This window comes from Rana temporaria, chromosome 6 (assembly GCF_905171775.1).
Source record: "Rana temporaria chromosome 6, aRanTem1.1, whole genome shotgun sequence".
In the NCBI taxonomy this organism is placed as follows: domain Eukaryota; kingdom Metazoa; phylum Chordata; class Amphibia; order Anura; family Ranidae; genus Rana; species Rana temporaria.
The window spans coordinates 126,531,194-126,553,921 of record NC_053494.1 but is presented as its reverse complement, the minus strand read 5'-3'; the positions used below and the strand labels follow the sequence as shown (position 1 = coordinate 126,553,921).

General features: G+C 39.5%; 2 protein-coding genes across 2 annotated transcripts in view; one reads left to right on the top strand and one right to left on the bottom strand.

Annotated features, from left to right (window-relative positions):
* The window catches only part of C6H2orf80 (chromosome 6 C2orf80 homolog), a 55,804-nt gene that overhangs the window by 670 nt on the left and 32,406 nt on the right, over positions 1 to 22,728 (bottom strand). Inside the window, exons 7-9 of the mRNA XM_040357325.1 lie at positions 16,668 to 16,745; positions 10,280 to 10,367; positions 7,056 to 7,147 (exon numbers count right to left, since the gene is read on the bottom strand). Coding sequence (XP_040213259.1) covers positions 7,056 to 7,147; positions 10,280 to 10,367; positions 16,668 to 16,745 — 258 coding nt within the window. The remainder of the gene's footprint in view (positions 1 to 7,055; positions 7,148 to 10,279; positions 10,368 to 16,667; positions 16,746 to 22,728) is intronic.
* Positions 13,114 to 16,389, top strand: LOC120943779 (gamma-crystallin 1-like). Its single transcript, XM_040357326.1, has 3 exons — positions 13,114 to 13,222; positions 14,610 to 14,852; positions 16,066 to 16,389. The coding sequence occupies exons 1-3, from the start codon at positions 13,214 to 13,216 to the stop codon at positions 16,339 to 16,341; spliced, it is 528 nt and encodes a 175-aa protein (XP_040213260.1). The 5' UTR covers positions 13,114 to 13,213; the 3' UTR covers positions 16,342 to 16,389.

Below are 22,728 nucleotides of genomic sequence, written 5' to 3'. Positions count from 1 at the left end.
GGGGTTTTAAAAATGGTCTGTCATAGTTGTCAAATTGCTATTATTTTATAATGTCCTTCTATTTACAATTAATTGATCACACTAATGTACTTGGAACTGTAGATGTAAAAATTAAAGCAGGGAGACATGAAATGTATTTAAAGGGTTTCTTTGTGTTAAAAGGGTTGAGAAAGGTTTATATAGAATTCCCACTAAAATACTTACAATAGTTTGTTGGCAGCATAGCTTTAAAATATTCCTAAATAATTTTTTTAATTTAATGAAGTAGTTCATGGTAGGTTTTAGGTATGTTTTGGATCATTTTCTATAGCCATTTTCTATAGTTACCCCAAACTGAGTGGTGAGAATGGAAATCATACATCTCTGGTGAAGAAGGATCTCCCAAGCAAACTATGCATTGATTTGCATACCATATTTGGTCTCTTTTGAATCATAATATTATTCTTTTTACTAATATATTGGTTGTTGCATGGCAAAACATTGTCATCTGAAAACATAGATATAATTCGAAGAGATGACATTAAGGAACATCATAAAACATCTCCACGCCCTGCAGCAGGCCCTTTGATTGGTTGTTATTTCTGTAAACTCCTGTTCAATGGACCAGAAAGTATGGCTGCATCTGCAGCTCCATAGCTCTCATCTCCATCGAAACTATGAAGGAATATGAGACAGTGACTTTGATACCTCAAATTGGATATACTTTGCCAAGTTCCTATATTGATCTACTTTGTTAAGTACTATTTCACTTTTAATCCCATTTATGTTGCTTATTGTTTTGTTTTCTTACATCTATTTTCTGTAAATATTCCTTCTTTATAGCTTATCCGAGGGGTATATCTACAAAGTAGTGAATGTGACTTTCGCCATTTACGGGTGGTGAGTCAATCACTGCCACCTTAAAGGAGTTGTAAAGGAAACATTTTTTTTGCCTAAAATGAATATCTGCAAGGTAGACAGACAGAATAGTGTAATGATTCTGTTAAAAAAACGAGTAAATACCTATTAAATTCCTTCATCTATATCACCTCCGGCATTCTGCTGCCTCTTTTCTCAGCACGTTGTAGTGTTTTACGTCACTGCGTTGGACGCGATCAGATTTTTAACCGATGGTGTGTAGGCAAGACTGATGAAAGTCAGCTTCATCGGATATCCGATGAAAAAATCCATCGGATTAGATTCCATCAGATATCTGATCGTGTGTACAGGGCTTTAGGCCTCTTTGCAGCAGACCGGTTGAGAAACGCTATCTTAGGCCGAACATGTCCAATGAAAACGGTCCAAGGAGGTGGCTTTTAGGGCTATAGCCCAAAACCTGGGGCCCATAGCCCCAAGTCCCAAGGGTCCCCAACCACAGGGCCGCAGCCCACTACCAGGCTGTGGCCCCCCTGCAGCACGGGAGAGCCGGAGGGCGGCAAGGCAGCACGGGACAGCTGGGCGGGCGAGAGAGCAGAGAGATCACATCATCACTCTCCACCCACCCTGCATCACTGCTGTTCCGCCCTTACTGTGCAGCCGCAGGCAGCAGAGAGATTACATCATCTCTCACTGCCCGCCCTCTCTCTGGTCACCCTGATGTAGGGAGCAGCTCTCTGGGGACTCTGAGGTAAGAAGGGGCTCTCTGGGGACCCTGATATAAATGGGGGGGCTCTCTGGGGGCCATGATGTAAGTGTGCGGCTCTCTAGGGTCCATGATGTAAGTGGGGGGATCTCTGGGGACCCTGATGTAAGGGGAGGCTCTCTGGGGACCCTAATGTAAGGGGGGAGGCTCTCAGGCTACCCTGATGTAAAGGGGAGGCTCTCTGGGGACTCTGATGTAGGGGGGGCTCTCTTGGGAGCCTGATGTAAGAGGAGGCTCTCTGAAGACCCTGATGTATAGGGGGGCTCTCTGGGGACCCTGATGTAAGTGGGGGGCTCTCTGAGGACCATGAGGCTCTCTGGGGTCTCTGATGTAAGGGGGGCTCTCTGGGGATGCTGATGTAAGGAGGGGCTCTCTGGGCACCCTGATGTAAGTGGGAGGCTCTCTGAGGACCATTATATAAAGGGGGGCTCTCTGGGGACCCTGAAGTAAGTGGGGGCTCTCTGGGAACCCTGAAGCAAGGAAGGGGCTCTCTGGGGACTCTGATGTAAGGGGGCTCTCTGGAGACCCTGATGTAAGTGGGGGGGTTTGCTGAGGGGCCTGATGTAAGGGGGAGGCTCTCTGATGTAAGGGGAGGCTCTCTATGGACCCTGATATAAGGGGGGGCTCGCTGGGGACCCTGATGTAAGGGGCAAGCTCTCTAGGGACCCTGATGTAATGTGGTAGGCTGTCTGGGGTCCCTGATGCAATACTGAGGCTCTCTAAGAACTCTTATGTAAGGGGGGCTCTCTGGGGACCTGGTTGCAAGACTGAGGCTCTGGGGACCCTGATGTAACGGGGAAGCTCTCTGGGGACCCTGATATAAGGAGGGGCTCTTTGGGGACCCTGATGCAAGTGGGAGGCTCTCTGGGGACTCTGATGTAAGGGGATGCTCTCTGGGGAGCCTGATGTAACAGGGAGGCTCTCTGGGGTCCCTGGTGTAAGAAGGAGGCTCTCTCGGGACCCTGATGTAAGGGGGAGGCTCCCTGGGATCCAGATATAAGGAGGGGCTCTCTGACCCTGATGTAAGTCATTCATTCAAATCATGTCATTCTGAAGGTGTCTGTAATAGTGGAATGCATCTTTTTCTCGAAATAAAGAGTTTTAAAAAAAAAGCCGTTTATGCTTACAGTGGAATGTTTTCACTTTTTTGTGCACTTGCGTATAGTTTATATACTGTATTTGTGCGTGTTTGCAAAATTAAAATAGGGCCAAATTTTTTTCCCGGTCCAGTCCTGAAGCTATACATAAATACTAGTCACCTATTTCAACTGAAAATGGCAAGATTGGTGATGATCCAACATTAATGAAGTATCTGCAGATTGCATTGACTAGCGCTTGTTGGTAAATATCAATCACAATTATCTTACCACTAATGAGCCAACATTTTGTGTTGTTGGACTGCACTGAAAGACATAGGTGCCTATAGGCAGATCATGCTTGCACATCCAACTGTTCTCTATATGTCTATAATATATTTTTCTCTTGCAAAGACCACAAGCAGTATAATGTAGAGAAGAAGGGGCTGACTTACCAATTTTCCTTAGCAAATGCCTTGTACACAGGATCGGTTTTCCCGGTGGTAAAAAGTCCGCCGGAAAAACCGAGAACCTGCTCAGTAGCTTTTTCCCCCTACACACCCAGCCGTGTGTATGCTCCATCGCAGGTTTTCCGCATAGATAAACTGCTGGCTTAAAAAACACTGGGAATCCCAGCGGTAAAAAAGAGAACATGTTTGCCTCGTACACACAACCGTTTTTTCCGTCGGGAAAGCTGCCATGATAGCTTTTGGGAGGGAAAACCGGCCGTGTGTATGCTCCATCGCAGTTTTCCCAACAGGAAAACCGTCAAGAATCCCAGTGGGAGAAATGAGAATATGTTCTCTTTTTTCCCGCTGGGATTCCCGGCGTTTTTTAAGCCAGCAGTTTACCTACGGGGAAGCCTGCGGTGGAGCATACACACGGCCGGGTTTTCCGACCAAAGCTCTCATGGCAGTTTTCCTGCCGGGAAACCCGGCCGTGTGTAGGGGGAAAAAGCTACCGGGCAGGTTCTCGGTTTTCCCCTCGGTTTTCCTGGCTGACTTTTTACCGCCGGGAAAACCGATTGTGTGTACAAGGCAATTCTCATTTTTCCCGCAGGGATTCCCGGTGGTTTTCCTGTCGGGAAAACTGCTATGGAGCATACACACGACCGGTTTTCCCGGCCAAAAGCTGTCATGGCAGTTCTCGCCGGGAAAACCGATGGTGTGTATGAGGCATTAGTGAATGTGGTGAGATTACCCGGTTTTGTGCAAGGAACATAAAAAAAAAACATTTTGTTTGCACGTGATTAGACGATTGAAGAAAGCAAAGCATCACCTCATTCAGTACGCTAAGAGAAATTTTCTTTGAAAACTAAACAGCTTATTTGCCTTTAGTAAATCAACCCCAAAATCTCCTACCCTAACATGAGAGGTTATTTTGATGGCAGGAATTGCCGATTAATATTTGCTGCTCTACAAGTTATGGCACACTTCGAAGACATTTTTTTATTTTTAATATTTTTGCTAAAATATCTTTAATTTTAAATATATCTGAAAATGCAATATACATGTCATTACAAGGCTGTTCAAGTATAATAACTGGAGGGCACACCATAGTAAATAAACAGCATATTTGTTCTAAATTACTTCTGTAATACATTGTCTTTCAATACAATGAGATTGTTTTTTCTTTTATATATATATATATTTATATATATATATATATATATATATATATATATATATATATATATATATATATATATATATATATATATATATATATATATATATATATATATATATATATATATATATGAATAAAGTATACAAAAAGGAAGTCACGCTAATAGTGATAAGAAAAAAGATGTGCTGAAAACAGTGCAAACCATAAAAATCTAAAATAAAATGTGCAGTGAATCAATTAAATAATGAATGTAATCAGGGCCGCCCTATGATGGGACCGGGTGGTACCATGGGTACCAGGCAGCACTTTTAGGGGGGCAGCATACTGATGCCCGCCAGCCCGTTCTGCTAGCTCCGCTACCCAAATAAAATTGATGTCCTTTTTTCCTCACAAATAGAGCTTTCTTTTGGTGATATTTGATCATCTCTGCGGTTTTTATTTTTTGTGCTATAAATATATATATTTTTTAACTTTTTTCTATAATAAATATCCCCAAAATTTAGAAAAATAAACTATTTTCTTCAGTTTAGGCCAATATGTATTCTTCTACATATTTTTGGTAAAAAAAACAACACAATTAGCGTACATTGATTAGTTTGCACAAAAGACATTGTGGCCGCTGGCAATTCACAGGTCCCTTTATACTCCTGGATACATGTATAGAGCCCATGGCAGGTCCTTTTATACGCCTATATGCATGTACAGAGCCATGACAGGCCCTCTTTATACATCTATAGAGCCATGACAGGCCCTTGTTATACTCCTTTATACATGTATAGAGCCATGACAGGTCCTCTTTATACTCCTATATACATGTATAGAGCCATGACAGGTCCTCTTTATACTTCTATATACATGTATAGAGCCATGACAGGTCCTCTTTATACTTCTTTATACATGTATAGAGCCATAACAGGTTCTCTTTATACATCTATAGAGCCATGACAGGCCCTCGTTATACTCCTTTATACATGTATAGAGCCATATCAAGTACTCTTTATAGTCCTATATACATTTATAGAGCCATGACAGGTCCTCTTTATAGTCATATATACATTTATAGAGCCATGACAGGTCCTCTTGATATTCCTTTACATGTAAAGAGTAATGACAGGTCCTCTATATACATGTATAGAGAAATGACAGGTCCTCTTTATACTCCTTTATACATGTATAGAGCCATGATGGGTCCCCTTTAGTTATCATGATATAAAATAATGAATGTGGGGGCCTTTTGGTTGGCGTGATTTTTTTCTGGGGGGGGGGGGCAGCATTTCATTCTTGGTCCCAGGCAGCACAATGTCTTGGGCCGGCACTGAATGTAATGACACAGTTGTGGATGAACCAGTTCACAAGTTATAACTCAATATTCAGTAATCACAATTCTCTCCTATGTCAGGGGGTAACACAGGAAAACCCGATTAAGGGGGAATTGATGAAAACATTCCTGTGTTACCCCCTGACATAGGAGAGAAATGTGATCACTGAATATTGAGTTATAACTTGTGAACTGGATGTGAGTCCTATTCAGCTGTTAGACCGACTATTATTATTTTTTTATGATCAGTTTATGGTGTCCTTGATACCCATCCAATGACTTATATTGAGGGTTTCAGTCTCGTAGAGACATGATATATTGATAGTTCGATTTACAGTCGAATTTGCTTAATTAATTTTTTACAATTAACTTTCATGTCTTTTAATAAGTATTTACATAAAAGTTTATGTTACTTACTTTTTTTAAATTTTTACCTTTTTACAATAAGGGATGGATGTGCGGGGTGATTCGCCTATTTTTTGCCCTTTTAATATCCATACTTTTTTGCTTTTTGTTTATGTAGGACATCTGGTTGATATTCTCTCCAGATACCTACTTTTTTCCAATAGTTAAGATGGTGTGGTTGCGGCCTTTTAAGACTCACATCGAGGCTGCACCAATCCATTCTGTGTATAAATGCGGTGATTCAGAACGCCGCCTGTATCCCGTGATCACGTCCCCATGGAGACGAAACGTTGGGAGGCGACGTTCTGACATCACCGCGTCAAGTGACCAGACCCGGAAGATACGGGCTGCACGTTTGAGAAGCCGGCCGGCTTGCTATTTTATATGCTTCATGTTTTCATCATTGATGTAAGTGTACATCTTTATATTTTATAATAAACACCCGAAGATTTTATGCTATGCGAGTTCTCTCTTCATATATCTTCTATTGGGGCACTGTTTGAGGCAACTTACCAGTGAGAACATCTTCGGTTGGCGATACTATCCAAAGGATATCATTGGCCTATGCTGTCTTTGATCTCCTATAATTTAGAGATCATACATTTCTGGTAAGAGTCAGTGTGTGATCGTGGTGGAGGTGCTTCTGTCATCACTCTTTCCAGGACCGTTTGTGGATTGATTCTTCACTGGGAGATCATTGAATGTGAACACTTGCCTATGTTGGACTATTTCATTGATTGTGGTTCATCTACAACTGTGTCAATACATTCATTATTTAATTGGTTCACAGCACGTTTATTGATGTCAATTTATTGATTTTTATGGTTTGCACTGTTTTCAGCGCATCTATTTTCTTATCACTATTAGCGCAACTTCCTTTTTGTATATTGTTGTTTATGTTGTATAACATTTTTTAGTTGCAGCTTTCACTCCACTAATTTCTAGAGTATGCGCAGTATTTTTTCCTAAATGAATAAAGCCATTACAATAGCTGCCCAATACTCACAGGTTCATGATGATTCATAGCTAGAACATCTGAGTTTTGATCTTCAGTCACATCATTTTCGTTTCTACCCAGGTACTTACAAAATCTGGTACCTGAAAGAGAAAACAGGATTTTGATCTAGGGCCTATTCATACTTGCTTGCTTTCCTGCAGTAACACACTCTAACTGCACGTACTTGAATTTCACATAGAAATCCTTTTATGTTTTACGAGGCTAGTTCACATATATGCCTCGGAGTTAAGTGTGTATTTTTAAAATGAAACTATAAGGTCCCACTACTATACATACAGAAACTCTCAGGTATAGGTTTGGAGGTTCCCTTAGAGAAAAACAATTTGCATTTGGCGATTCAAAAGGGCAACCAACTGTGAATTGCATTTTAAAATGTAGACTTTCCTACTAAATAAAATAAAATTGTATACACTTTGAGGACACTTTATTATGTACACCATTCTAGTACTAGGTATGGCCTCTTCTGACTTCAGAACAGCCTGTATTTTTCATGGATTCAATAAGGTGCTGAAATTGTTGCTCAAGGATTTCCTTCCAATCTAATGATAGCAAAAAGATGATTTATGCAGATTTATCAGTCACAGATTCATGCTGTAATCCTATATCCCATATCACAGTGAAGGATCCTACTGTCTGTATGTCTGTAACTGAGATTCATCAGATCAGCCAACATTTTTCTGTTCTTCAGTTTTCTCATTTTGGCGATCTTAGGCCCCGTACACACGGCCGAGGAACTCGACGTGCCAAACACATCGAGTTCCTCGGCCAGTTCAGCCCTGAAGCCGCCGAGGACCTCGGCGGGCCGAGAGCTCCCATAGAACAACGAGGAAATAGAGAACATGTTCTCTATTTCCTCGCCGAGCTCCTCGTCGGCTTCCTCGGCCGAAAGTGTACACACGGCCGGGTTTCTCAGCAGAATTCAGCCAGAAACTCGGTCGGAAGCTGAATTCTGCCGAGGAAACTGGTCGTGTGTACGGGGCCTTATGCTCCCTTCTGCATGTCATTGAAGTAAAAAGAGGTTATGTGTGCAGTTGTGGACCTATTTTTAGCTTGAACAAGCTTGCTTAATGTCCTTTGACCCCTGTCAATACCAAGCTGCATTCGCCCAAAGAACTACCACTTCCGGGATTTTTTCCTTTTTTTTCATTCTCTGTGAACCCTAGAGACTATAGTGCTTGAAAATCCCATGCAGTCATCAGTTTCCAATATGTTGTAACCAACATGCCTAACACCAACAATAATAAGTTGCATAGATGATGCATAAGCAGATGGACCTCTTGAATATATCTGCATGTTGTATGTATTGAGTTGCATATCCAATATTTTCTTCTATTGGTATATGCATTAACAAGCATATATATCTATGAAAGAGGCCACAGACTGTACATAAAATAGATAAAATGTACATAAAATACTATATAAGGTATTATACAAGTATATTTGTTATGGGAAATGAAAGAACTGTAGTAATTAGTCTTTGTAACGCAATATAAGAAAAACGATCACTATGCAAACAAAAAAAAAAAAGGTATTTTATCATGCTTGTATTTGGTAAAAAAAAAACAAGGCCTGCTTTCTATCAGTGTTTCATTTTGCACAGTGGTCAAGATATCAGAGAAAGAGAAAATCAGCTCCAAACAAAACAACCAATTGAATACACAGTTGTACTGTTTCATCTTCCAAAGAATTTGAAACTCTGTTCAGTAGGTTTTTCGATTCCAACATCCCTACTAAACAGTACACCCAGGCCACTGACCTTCACTGCAGCAGCAACACAGCTTAGCCAACAACACAGCCCCAGCCAGCTAATTGTACAATGGTAGAGCAGCCAAACTCTACCTGGCCCTGAATGCAGATAGCACCTGCAGTCTAAGAACATCAGGAGGCTGATGACAAGACACATTTAGGTACTGACAAGTTATTGGCAAGTAACTGCCTTAATACATATTATTTTATCTAAAGCCTAGTAACACACTATTAGTTTATTTTCCTTTCGTTCGCTAAAGAGATCAGGAGGATATCATGTACTAACTATCCAATGTTAGTACAGTGATCTCCCCCACTGGGCTATTGTGTTCTAGTGGTGTCCTCCTCCAGAACACACCAGTGAGCACCCCCAGCTGAGAGTGCTGATTGGATGCCTTTTTTGGTCATGCCTCTTCTGTCAGACCAGCTTCCGTACTATTGAACCAGCCAATACTGCTTTCATATTTGGCCCATGTGTATGGCCCTTAACTTGAATGAGCTTTAATTATATTACTGTTCTGGTTATTAAAAAGATTAAAAGCATATAAAGATAACGTGGGCAATCATGACCTAACACACTATCAGTTGTATCTGACACTAACAGAATTATACAGATAGCACACAGATAACACTGCAGCCTGAATGTGGTAGTGTTAATCCATAGTTTCAGGGCCTTGGGCTTGTGTAAATGAAATCAGTTTGAAGTTGATCATTTAGACATCCACTGTGTTAATTTAGCATTCATTGATAGGTTCATTCAATTTGCAGTTGACCATCTTCCTACCTGCGTTTGACCTACTTCAAGCAATTTCACATTTCTATAGACTCATTATACATGGGAGTGCCAAAACCCCCTTTAAGCGAACAAAAGCCTAATCGACACAGGCCCTAAGGCTCTTATTTTCTCAGTGAAGCCTCTAGTCTGCACGTGATCTCCTTTTCATATTTGGAATAATGATCACATTATCAGGAACCACTCTAAGTACACACGACCGAGTTTCTCGGCAGAATTCAGCCAGAAACTCGATTGGAGCTGAATTCTGCCGAGAAACCCGGGCGGGTGTACACTTTTGGCCGAGGAAGCCGACGAGGATCTCGGCGAGGAAATAGAGAACATGTTCTCTGTTTCCTCGTTGTTCAATGGGAAATTTCGGCTCGCCGAGGACCTCGGTGGCTTCACAAGGAACTCGACGAGCAAAACAATGTGTTTTGCCCGTCGAGTTCCTCGGACGTGTGTATGAGGCCTTACTGGTTCCTGATCATCAATGGAGGACCTGAACTGTGAGTGAAAGCAATGACTGAGGGCCATCAGCCACACAAAGCTTTAGCTAGTGGCTCTCAAAGAGGGGACATTTATAAACAAATCTCTTGCATGAGGCATTGTGCTGGGAAATTGATGTGTGTGTTTAATGTTTATGTCACTCCTTGTAACTGGTAAAATAACCCAAATTTGCTCCCATACATACAGTGCTTTAAAGCATGTCTTGCAGCTTGAGGTGCTGTCAGCATGGCAAATGGATGTAGTGACAGGTTAAAGGGCTGAATCCAGTGACCCTGAAAATAAACAGTTTTTTTAACAAATTAGTGTTGGTCATGTTATTATATACACACCATATAGGACTATAATGGCTAAAATGAAAAACGCTCCATAACACATAAGAAGTATAATAAATTGTTAATGTTAAAGTAAATGTGGCTAGATAGAAATTCAAAATTTGTAAACTTGCATGGCTGACTACTTGACTTCATATAAGCTGAATAGACTGTCCTTTTGCTGATCTGGTATATCAGATCTAACTGGTTTATGAAAATCGAACTGGTTTATGAGCAGCTTAGAATGTCTATTGCAGATCATTTTTTAAAAAATACTCCAACTTCTATACCGCAAAGGCTCAATTTGTAATCAAACGCATACAAATGTAAGGACAAGACTGTTGATTTAATTTTTATATTTATATCTTCTCTCCTGAGAAAATTAGTATTTTTTTTTTCTATATTGAATATTATGACTAAACATCAGTAGTGTAGCTCAGCCCTTCAAAAGAGCAAAGCATCATTGTTACAATTATTCTATTACATTCTATATTACTATTACATTAGATTCTATATTACATTTGTAATTATAATGTACTGCTCAAAAAATGGGTAGTACGTGACATATAAGCTAGAGTACCAGAAGCCAAGAAGTTCATCTAAAAAGCAATTAGCCTAGTTATTCAAACGATAATTTACATGTACTAGTATTTAACAGAAAAAAAATCATTCTATGTCAGATTTGTTTTTAAATCTCACGTAATTTTATTTAAGACAGGATACACTCAGTCTTCATTGTGTTTCTCAAATCATAAAAGACAATGGGGGTTATTTACGAAAGGCAATTGCAAAGTGCACCTGAATTTGCACTTGGAAGTGCAGTCGCTGTAGATCTGAGGGGGACATGCAAGGAAAATAAAAAAACAGCACTTTAGCTTGCACATTATTGGATGATAAAATCAGCATAGCTTCCCCTCACTTCAGATCTACCCCTCGAAAAGGTGTAGGTCTCCTAATCTTCAGTGTCCTTTATGACTTGGCAGATTACTAGAATTCAGTGTTGTATCATACTGGCTAGAAAGGTTGGAATTAAACACTAAAAACATATATTTGTACTTTTGTTTTGTATTTTGTTTGATTAACTTTTTCCTTGATATGACAATTGACACATGTAGTCCCTGTATGATACACAAACAGTAATGCTAAATTATTGAAAATTAACCGGAGCAATTAAAAATTGTCATTCCATTATTATTATTTGGTTTACACATTTTGTCCAGTTTTGTGCATGTAATAGCATTAAAAAATAACTAAACAAAATGAAGTAGATCTTTCTAAACCCTACCTGGGTGACATTTAGTTTGCTTAAGCAATGTGTATCATAAACTGTTTCCTTTTTGTTCTTTTAGAAAATAATTTCAGTTTTTTCCATCCTTTTCTTTTTACATCTTAGGCCCCGTACACACGGTCGGACAAAACCGGTGAGAATGGTCCGACGGACCCTTTTCATCGGTTCACCGCTGAAGTGGCCTGACGGCCTGATGTGTGTACACACCATCAGTTCAAAATCCGATCGGGTCAGAATGTGGTGACGTAAAACACACGACGTGCTGAAAAAAACGAAGTTCAATGCTTCCAAGCATGCGTCGACTTGATTCTGAGCATGCGCGGGTTTTGAACCGATGCTTTTCTGTACTAACCATCGGTTTGGTCCGATGGGGCAGCGGTCCATCGGTTCGGTTTTTAAGCATGTTTTAAAATTTTGGACTGAAGGAAAACAGACCGATAGCCTATACACACGGTCGATTTGTTCCGATGAAAATGAACTTCGCTTCATTCTCATCGGACCAAACCGACCGTGTGTACGGGGCCTTAGTGCTACTGATCTCCTCCAGCTTCTTCGCAGGCACTTCTTGTTCACACCCACTCAATCTAGTGGCAGAGTCATAGAGTGACACAGAGACAAGACATTTGGGAGACGGACAGACTGTTGTCACTATGTGGCTAATTTACCAAAACTGGAGCGTGCAAAACCTGGGGCAGCTGTGCATGGTAGCCAATCAGCTTTAACTTCAGCTTGTTCAATTAAGCTTTGACAAAAACAAAACTGGAAACTGATTGCAAAATCTGGTGCAGCTTTGCACAGAAACCACACTCCAGTATTAATAAATCAACCACTGTATTGCCTAAAATGCTTGAACAAGGACCCTAATGGTGGGATCACCAGGTATTATAAAAGCTACAGATTTAAAAAAATATATATAAATCACCTTTAACATGACATAGTTCGTTCTGTGAGATTTTAGTGACGGGATTAAAATCAGCTGTAATTTAATTTGAGCAAATTTTAAGTTTTATTTTTTTGTAACTAATAATAAAATAAGTATTTGTTCTTTCTAAGTAAATATATTTATGATCATATACAGTGCTCAATCGGTCTGTATTTTTTTTTACATTGTTTTAGGCCTGATGTTCTGTATTACAGACAAATACTAAAATGTTTTTTAAAATTTCGACTGGTACCTTGCTTCAGATTGCTCGAACCAGCTAGCACCGCTACCAATGGCTATTCACAAAATACCCTATTAAATCTGCTGACCCCATATATGACGCCTGACATAGTCTCTTTGTTTTCGGAATGCTACAAAGCGGAATTTTGCCTAAGCATTGACTACAGAAAGAAAATTCTCCAATAAAGCGTGACAGCCTGTGTAGGTCTCTTTTGCTGAGTAAACTACTTTATGTGATGGATACAACTAGCTTGCTGTATAACTGCCCTGTTCATACACAGAAGTATATAAGGAATCCCAAAGCTACTGTCAAAACAGTGTTCAGTCAAAGCGTTCTCTGACAGCAAAACAGCCAAAATGGGAAAGGTAATATATTTCACCTTGCTTTGTCTCAGATTTACTAATTTATGATTTAAATGACAGCTAATGAATATGTGAGAGTTTCTGCAGATTTAATGGGTTTTTTTTAATTAAATTTGAAACAGTTCTAGCATAAAGCCATATACTTAAAATAGGTCATGGTTTATATATTTCACTGACAGCGTCACAGATGCCTTAATTTTGATCTAGAGTAACAGACAAACCCACAGTATCAACATTGCCCCTACATATTAGTAAAGAAAAATGAAAAAAAAAAATGTTTTCTGTAATAACCGGAATATGATATTGAGCCAGTGACCAACCATGCAAACAATGATAAGGCACATAATGGTGTTCTGCAAAAGAATCCTGGAGGACTGACAACAAGAGACTATTCAGGTACATCCTCTGATTGGCACCACCACCTGAACAATCTCTTGAAGTCAGAGCCTCTGCACTAACCAGAATGTAAAATGTCTTCACATATGGAACGGGTTCAAAACGATAACATATATGTTATTTAAAGGCTTAAACCTCAGGTATTAGGCAATGCACTGACAAGAATGCAATTTAGTGTTTCCTCAGCTGTATTAGAGCAGTCGTTTTAACCAAAGTAAATGTTGCTTTTGGGTCTCATTAGCCATTATTGCTGAAAGTTTTTGTCAATAGCAAGTCAGGTCATTGGCAAGTAATGAGAGAAAGAAATAGAGTGGCAGCACCATCCGGGATTAAAAACAGATTTATTTTGCGTCCATAAAAAGTACAACATGACCCCATGTGGTGTGGTGATGTTGTACTTTTTATGAATGTGAAATAAAGCATCTGTTTTTATCCCCAGATGGCGCCACCACTCTCTTTCTTCCTCGCATGCTATCTGGCTGGCACCCGGGTTTATACAGCAATGTTGGGATCTCAGTGAAGTGTCTTGGAGTGGTGTGTATCCAGTACAGCTCTACATTGGCAAGTAATATTCATTGTAGCTTAGTGAATTGAGCCTACTGCACATTAATTTCCCACAGAATGTGTGTTAGTTTAAATTTTGCACCAGGGCTCCAGCTTATACTACAGGAGGTTCAATGCAGATAAGGATTTACTAACAATATTCCTTACTGCATAGCAAAAAAGATGAATCCAAGAACCATTATGGAATTTAGTTGTACAATCCAGTTATCCTAATACCTGACAACAGAGATCTAAAAAGTCAGACAGACAATCTGTTTACCTAAATAGCACAATAACTAATAAACAGATGTGTTAATTAGAATGATCAATCTATTAAATACAAAAACAAAATGTAAAATTTGCTGGAAATTATAGTGCTATGATATATTCCAATGTAGCAATCAAAAAATAGAGCTCTTTTTTGATCAATGTTTTTGTTTACAAATTTTAGATCATCTTCTACGAGGACAGGAACTTCCAGGGCCGCTCTTATGAGTGCAGCGCCGACTGTTCTGACCTCCACTCTTACTTCAATCGCTGCAACTCCATCCGTGTGGAAAATGGAAACTGGATGCTGTATGAGCATCCCAACTACACCGGACACCAGTATTTCCTGAGGAGGGGAGAGTATCCTGACTTCCAGCAATGGTTGGGATTCAATGACTCCATCAGATCTTGCCGCATTATCCCTCAGGTGTGTCTCCTGATTATCAGATAAATCTACCTACCAAATAGACCAAAAAGTTGAATATGTTCTTTGTAGTTTCTTAAAGGCCCTCGCTAGTGGAGTGCATATATTATGACTTCCAATTTCACAGGGGGCACAGAGTTGTTGAGTTGTGCAGTGATTTATTTATTTATGCATTTAGAATAGAATTTAGGTTTACATAATGTATACACATTTCAGAAATATCTATACAATTGCTATAAATGCAATTAGTATTCTTAATACTTGCAGAATTTCCCTAAGGATGAAGTTTAGAGAGACATGAATGAGCTCAATAATTTTGTTATTGAGCCCTATAACAAATGTTAGTAGCCCTTCCCCATTCGTCAAATGGTTGTTTTTAACATTCAGTTAAAACCTACTTACAGTGCCACAATAGTGTGTGTGGAAGTAGACAGGAAGTGGAAACTAAGTGTAAAACAAAGTCAGAAAAGCCCTTGTTCATTACGTGTTCTCATGCATCTTGCACAGCGGGAAAAAAAATACATGGACATAAGATCAAATATAGTTTTTTAAATTATCCATTTCCCCCTATACCCTGGCATTTAGGTACACTGGAAAAATGTCTTCATCTTGCATTTTTGTGCATTGTATGGCATTTTCCAATTCAATTTATAATTTAGTGGAGTTCCATTAAAAAAATTATCACTAGCGTCCTACGTTAGTATTTCCCAAATGCTGGTCAGCAATATACAACTAACTTTTGCTTAAAATCACTGCAGTGTCTTCATATGTACTTTTCATTCATAATGACCCCAAATTGATGAATCTGCTGATCTTCAAAAATGCTAACATTATCTCCTCCAAAATGACTCTGGAGTTAATAGAAGCAGACATAACCTGATGATTAAATCTGTACTGTTCAACTAGAGCCTGTAACCGGTATTTAACATCAAACTACGAATGTTCTTTAACAAGAAAGCCCTAAAAAGAAGTTTTGACTTGAACAAAAGACACATAAACACTGTAAAACAAGGGCTTCATTGGCCCAACAAAATTACAACACAGTACACAAGTCTTAAAAAAAAAATCTTCTCACCAAGCAGATAACAGTAATTCAAAGTTATTGGGTTTTTTCTCCACAAATGCTACATAAATATTTTGTTTTAGTGAAAGTAAATATCCTCAGTTTTTGAAAAATGACTTTAAATATAAACTATATGATTCTTTTATATTCTAGCAACGTGGTTCCTACAGAATAAGGATCTATGAAAGGGAAGACTTCAGAGGCGAGAGCATGGAATTTTTGGATGACTGTCCATCTGTCCATGAGCGTTTCAATTATCATGACATCTACTCTTGCAACATCTTGGATGGCCATTGGATCTTCTATGAGCTGCCCAACTACAGAGGTCGCCAGTACTACCTGAGACCAGGAGAATACAGGAGATACACTGACTGGGGGTCTGTCAATGCCAGAGTTGGCTCCTTCAGACGTGTTAGAGAAAACTATTAAACTGAGTTTGAGCAAATGATTTAAATAAAAATATGGTAATTTAAAATTCTACAGTGATTTATTTTAAGTATTAAGTATTGCATAATTTAATTGGTTTAATTGGTTTTAAAAAAAAGGGTAGAATCTTCTTCTGGAGTTAATGTATACACAGGACATTTATCACAAAACATAAAAGAAGTACCGGTACTAGTCATAGACTTGAATAAGCTAAAGAGAAGAACCTGAAAACTGTCAACTGAAACATTGCCAGTAATTCAAAAACACTATGTATATTCATAATACATTCACAATAGAATTCAGCTTAGTTTAACAGTTATAAAATGTACCTTGGCAGAACTATGCAGGTGTGTTGTTGAAGTCTTGTTTCCATATATTTCAAATACATCCTCCACTGGCAAGCTATGCTATTAAATATTAAGCAAGTTATTTTAACTGGAAAGTTTGTGACAGCAGTATATTTAAAGCAGTATCACATTTTTTCATTTTAACCATGCATACAAAATGGTGTAACACTTATGCCGCGTACACACAATCATTTTTCGGCAAGTAAAAAACAACATTTTTCAGCCTCTAGAAAAAACGAAGTTTTTCCAACTTCATCATTTAAACGACGTTGCCCACACATCGTTAAAAAAAAATGCTCTAGCAAAGCGCAGTGACGTACAGCACATACGGCGGCACTATAAAGGGGAAGTTCCATTCGGATGACGCCACCCTTTGGGCTGCTTTACCTGATTTTCGTGTTAGTAAAAGACGATTCGCGATTTTCTGTCTGTTACAGCGTGATGAATGTGCTTACTCCATTACAAACGGTAGTTTTACCAGAACGAGCGCTCCAGTCTCATAACTTGCTTCTGAGCATGCGTGGGTTTTTAACGTCATTTTAGCCCACACACGATCATTTTTTACAACCCGAAAAACGACATTGTTTAAAACGTCATTAAAAAATGCAGCATGTTCGAATTTTTTTTTTGTCATTTTTCAGAACCCGAAAAATGATGTGAAGCCCACACACGATCATTTTAAATGAAATTTTTTTAAAACGTTGTTTTTTACATGCCGAAAAATGATCATGTGTACGCGGCATTATTGTTATTCATTGACAATCAAGGAGCTCACAATACACTACTCTTCCTGACTATACCTCCCCTTTCCCCAGAGAGGCTAATCCCTTTATATTCAAGCATCCTTCAGATGTTCAATAAATGAAAAAAGACCAATCCAATCCAATGTTAGTACACCCGGCTGTTCTATTATCTTCTAACAGGGGGACAGGCGCCCCCACCAGAACACTCTGGTCAGTGCTCTCAGAATTGGCTAAGAGCGCTGATCGTGAGTTGAGCGGCTTCTGGTTTTCCAACATGCTCGTCCGACAGAAGCCAGCCGAATGGTCGGCTTCTGTCGGACAGGCTGCCATACACACGGCCGAATGTCGGAGAGTTTTTTTGAACTGGCCAATGTCGCCCGACATTCAGCCCGTGTTTACTAGGCTTAAAGCAAAGCTCCACTCAAAAGTGGAAGCTCCACTTGTTTACTTCCCCCCCCCCCCCTCCGGTCCACATTTGACACCTTTCGGGGGAGGGGTACCTGTTTTTGACCAAAGGCCTTATCACAAATGGTGGTGGGAGAACCCGGGAGCCGATCAGAAAATCGGCTGGGGTGCTGACATTGCGGGATCCCTGGACAGGTAACTGTCCTAATATTAAAAGTCAGTTTCTTTTTTTTTCTTTTCCCAATATTAAAAGCCAGCAGCTACAATATTTGTAGCCGCTAACTGTTCATTTTTGGAGGGGGGGGGGGGCTGGAGCTCTGCAGTTATGCTTTCAGGTGTGTATACACGTTGACGCAAATAAATAGACCTGGACCATTATGCAGGTTAAGGACCTTGCCCCTTTTTGCGATTCGGTACTGCGTCGCTTTAACTGACAATTGCGCGGTCGTGCGACTTGGCTCCCAAACAAAATTGGCGTCCTTTTTTTCCTACAAATAGAGTTTTCTTTTGGTGGTATTTAATCACCTCTGCGGTTTTTATTTTTTGTGCTATAAACAAAAATAGAGCGACAATTTTGAAAAAAAAATCTATATTTTTTACTTTTTGCTATAATAAATATCCCCCCCAAAAATATAAAAAAATATTATTTTTCCTCAGTTTAGGCCGATACATATTCTGTTACATATTTTTGGTAAAAAAAATAAATCACAATAAGCGTTTATCGATTGGTTTGCGCAAAATTTATAGTGTTTACAAAATAGGGGATAGTTTTATGGCATTTTTATTAATCATTTTTTTTTTTAGTACTAATGGCGGCGATCAGCGATTTTTTCGTGACTGCAACATTATGGCAGACACTTCGGACAATTTTGACACATTTTTGGGATCATTGTCATTTTCATAGCGAAAAGTGCTATAAAAATGCACTGTTACTGTGAAAATGACAATGCAGTGAAGGAGTTAACCACTAGGGGGCGCTGTAGGGGTTAAGTGTGACCTCATGTGTGTTTCTAACTGTAGGTGCGGGGCTGGACATTTGACGTCAGTGATCGTCATTCCCTATATCAGGGAACAGACGATCAATGAAAGTGCCACAGCGAAGAACGGGGAAGGTGTGTTTACACACACCTCTTCCCCTTCTTCAGCTCCTATGACCGATCACGGGACATTGGCGGCAATCGGGTCCTGCGGGCGCGGTCACGGAGCTTCGGACCGGGTCGCGTGCACGCGCCGGCTCTTAAAGGGACGTACAGTACAGACCAAAAGTTTGGACACACCTTCTCATTCAAAGAGTTTTCTTTATTTTCATGACTATGAAAATTGTAGATTCACACTGAAGGCATCAAAACTATGAATTAACACATGTGGAATTATACATAACAAAAAAGTGTGTAACAATTGAAAATATATTTAATATTCTAGGTTCTTCAAAGTAGCCACCTTTTGCTTTGATTACTGCTTTGCCCACTCTTGGCATTCTCTTGATGAGCTTCAAGAGGTAGTCACCTGGCGCAGCACCCCATCACTCTCCTTCTTGGTCAAATAGCCCTTACACAGCCTGGAGGTGTGTTTGGGGTCATTGTCCTGTTGAAAAATAAATGATGGTCCAACTAAACGCAAACCGGATAGAATAGCATGCTGCTGCAAGATGCTGTGGTAGCCATGCTGGTTCAGTATGCCTTCAATTTTGAATAAAACCCCAACAGTGTCACCAGCAAAGCACCCCACACCATCACACCTCCTCCTCCATGCTTCACGGTGGGAACCAGGTATGTAGAGTCCATCCGTTCACCTTTTCTGTGTCACACAAAGACACGGGGGTTGGAACCAAAGATCTCAAGTTTGGACTCATCAGACCAAAGCACAGATTTCCACTGGTCTAATGTCCATTCCTTGTGTTCTTTAGCCCAAACAAGTCTCTTCTGTTTGTTGCCTTTCTTTAGCAGTGGTTTCCTAGCAGATATTCTACCATGAAGGCCTGATTCACACAGTCTCCTCTTAACAGTTCTAGAGATGTGTCTGCTGCAAAAGGTGGCTACTTTGAAGAACCTAGAATATGAAATATATTTTCAGTTGTTTCACACTTATTTGTTATGTATAATTCCACATGTGTTAATTCATAGTTTTGATGCCTTCAGTGTGAATCTACAATTTTCATAGTCATGAAAATAAAGAAAACTCTTTGAATGAGAAGGTGTGTCCAAACTTTTGGTCTGTACTGTATATATACGCCCTTGTGCCCAACCGTGCCATTCTGCCGACGTATATCCGCGTATATCCGCGTGCGGCGGTCCTTAAGTGGTAAATGGCTGTTAAAATGGCTGTGAAAGCTGTTAAAATTATATCTAAAAAAAACTCAAACAATGGAACTGAATACACAGTTGCTGCAGAAGTAGCTTGCCATCTTTGCTGTGATTCATAAAGAAAAGTTTGGTGGTTAGCACATACCCCCATTGCTCCAACTTTCTGGTAAGGAGTCTTTCAAAAATGTTTTCAGCATGCTGGATATTTTGATCCGTGATCCTTTCTTTTGGTTTTAGTAAAAAATAAAAACATGTCAATTGGAATAGGCATAATTGCTGAGGAATTTAATGATGATGAATGAATAAGACAAGTAGGTGACACAATAATGTATTAAAGTGAATTCATCCTCTATTAATGAAATTTCTTTATTTGCTCTGCTGTATCCACCATTGAAAGTTTTTTTTTGTTTAAATTAGTTCACCATCTGCAAAAAGTACCTGATAGTCTTGCTAGAAATGTTATAAGCTGATAACTTCCCGTTCTCTATACAAATATACAAAGATGAAGGTAAGAACACTGGCCCATAAATAGTTATTTTTCTGTCAGTGAGTGTCATACAGTAACCACATTAAACCTCTGCCACTGGAAAGCCTATTGGGTGTTGGACTAAGGGGCTTGTCTTTGTTCTGAGAAGATGCACTGACAGAAAAGCAGAAGCCACAAACCAATGAGGTCACTCAGCTCAGTACATTTTTTATTCAGTGAAATCTCTATAACATGTTGCATCGTTACGGGCTTAGTCATAGAAATGAGGAAGGTCGGAAGGAGGAAAGATTAAATACAATGAACAATTCAATAGTCTATTAAATAATTAAGTAAACGTATGCCTTGTACACACGGTCACACCTTCCCCGATCTTCACAGTGGCACTGTCATTGATCGTCTGTTCCCTGATATATGGAAACACGATCAATGACATCACAAGTCCAGCCCCGCCCCCTACAGTAAAGAAACACATATGAGGTCACACTAAACCCCTTCAGCGCCCCCTAGTGGTTAACTCCCAAACTGAAATTGTAATTTTCACAGTAAACAATGCATTTTTATAACACTTTTTGCTGTGAAAATTACAATGGTCCCGAAAATGTGTCAAAATTGTCCGATGTGTCCGCCATAATGTCGCGGTCACGAAAAAAAAAAATCGCTGATCGCCGCCATTAGTAGTAAAAAAAAATATTAATAAAAATGCCATAAAACTATCCCCTATTTTTTAAACACTATAAATTTTGCTCAAACCAATCGATAAACGCTTATTGCGATATTTTTTACCAAAAATAGGTAGAAGAATACGTATCGGCCTAAACTGAGAAAAAAAATGTTTTTTTAGATCTTTTTTGGGGGTATTTATTATAGCAAAAAGTAAAAAATATAGTTTTTTTTTTCAAAATTGTCACTCTATTTTTGCTTATAGCACAAAAAATAAAAACCGCAGAGGTGATCAAATACCACCAAAAGAAAGCTCTATTTGTAGGAAAAAAAGGACACCAATTTTGTTTGGGAGCCAAATTGCACGACCGCGCAATTGTCAGTTAAAGCGACGCAGTGCCGAATCACTGCGTAATGGTCTGGGTCTTAAGTGGTTAAAGAAACCATACTACTTATTGCATATGAAAAATAAAACAGGCATACAGGAAAGCATGTTTTTGTAATAATATGTCACATCCCATTTATAATTCATTCTTTGTGGAATAAAAGTGTCCAATACTAAACACTTCTTGTTGACTAAGCAAGAAAACGCAGTCTCCTTCCCTATTTAGACAATCCACTTTTTCTATGATCTGAACTCTGAAAGTGTCTATATTAGGCCCATGTCGCTCTCCAAACTGTTCAGCTACATGTGTATTTTGGTTTGTCTGTATGTTGTATCAAGTTGTCTCAGAGTCAGACAAATACGAGACATAGTTGAGGAAACACTCAACCAGTGACATTCTCTACTCATTACAGTCCGAAGTTTAATGCCATCAAACAGAATGTGCACAGGTATCTGCCAATTTTGCATGTAGATAGAAACTTTGTCAAAAGGGGTGTGCTTCTTGGCAAGAAGGGCACCAACAATGGGCAGTATTTTATCCCCAAGCTCATTTACAAAGGAACAGAACTGACTTTATACAAAACACCCACAAATGTAGCTAGATATTTTATAGAGCAAGAAGATGAGAAGTGTTATGGATTTTTACATCAGACATTCACATCCCAAACATGGGCGTCCGCTGAACTTTTTCCAGGGGGGGGCATCATTTTACGATCACCTATGCTCCGCTTCTTTGACAATGTCATGTAGGGGGGAGGGGCTTAGTCATTATCCCATAAAGCGCAAGCATTTGCCCATGATATGCAGCCTCACTGTGCTGATCAATTGTACAATACAGAGGGTGTACAGTATGTGTATAAAAAGGAGTGGATGGTATTGGTATATAGAGGAAGGAAGGTGGGTATATACAGCTCTATATATAGGACAGATGATGTATATCTGCAGTGAGTGATGATGGAGGAATACAGGAAGGAAGATGGGTGTATATAGCTGTATACAGGACAGGACAGATGATATGATCTTTCCTATATCTGGCACCCCCCCCCCCTTCACTGATCAT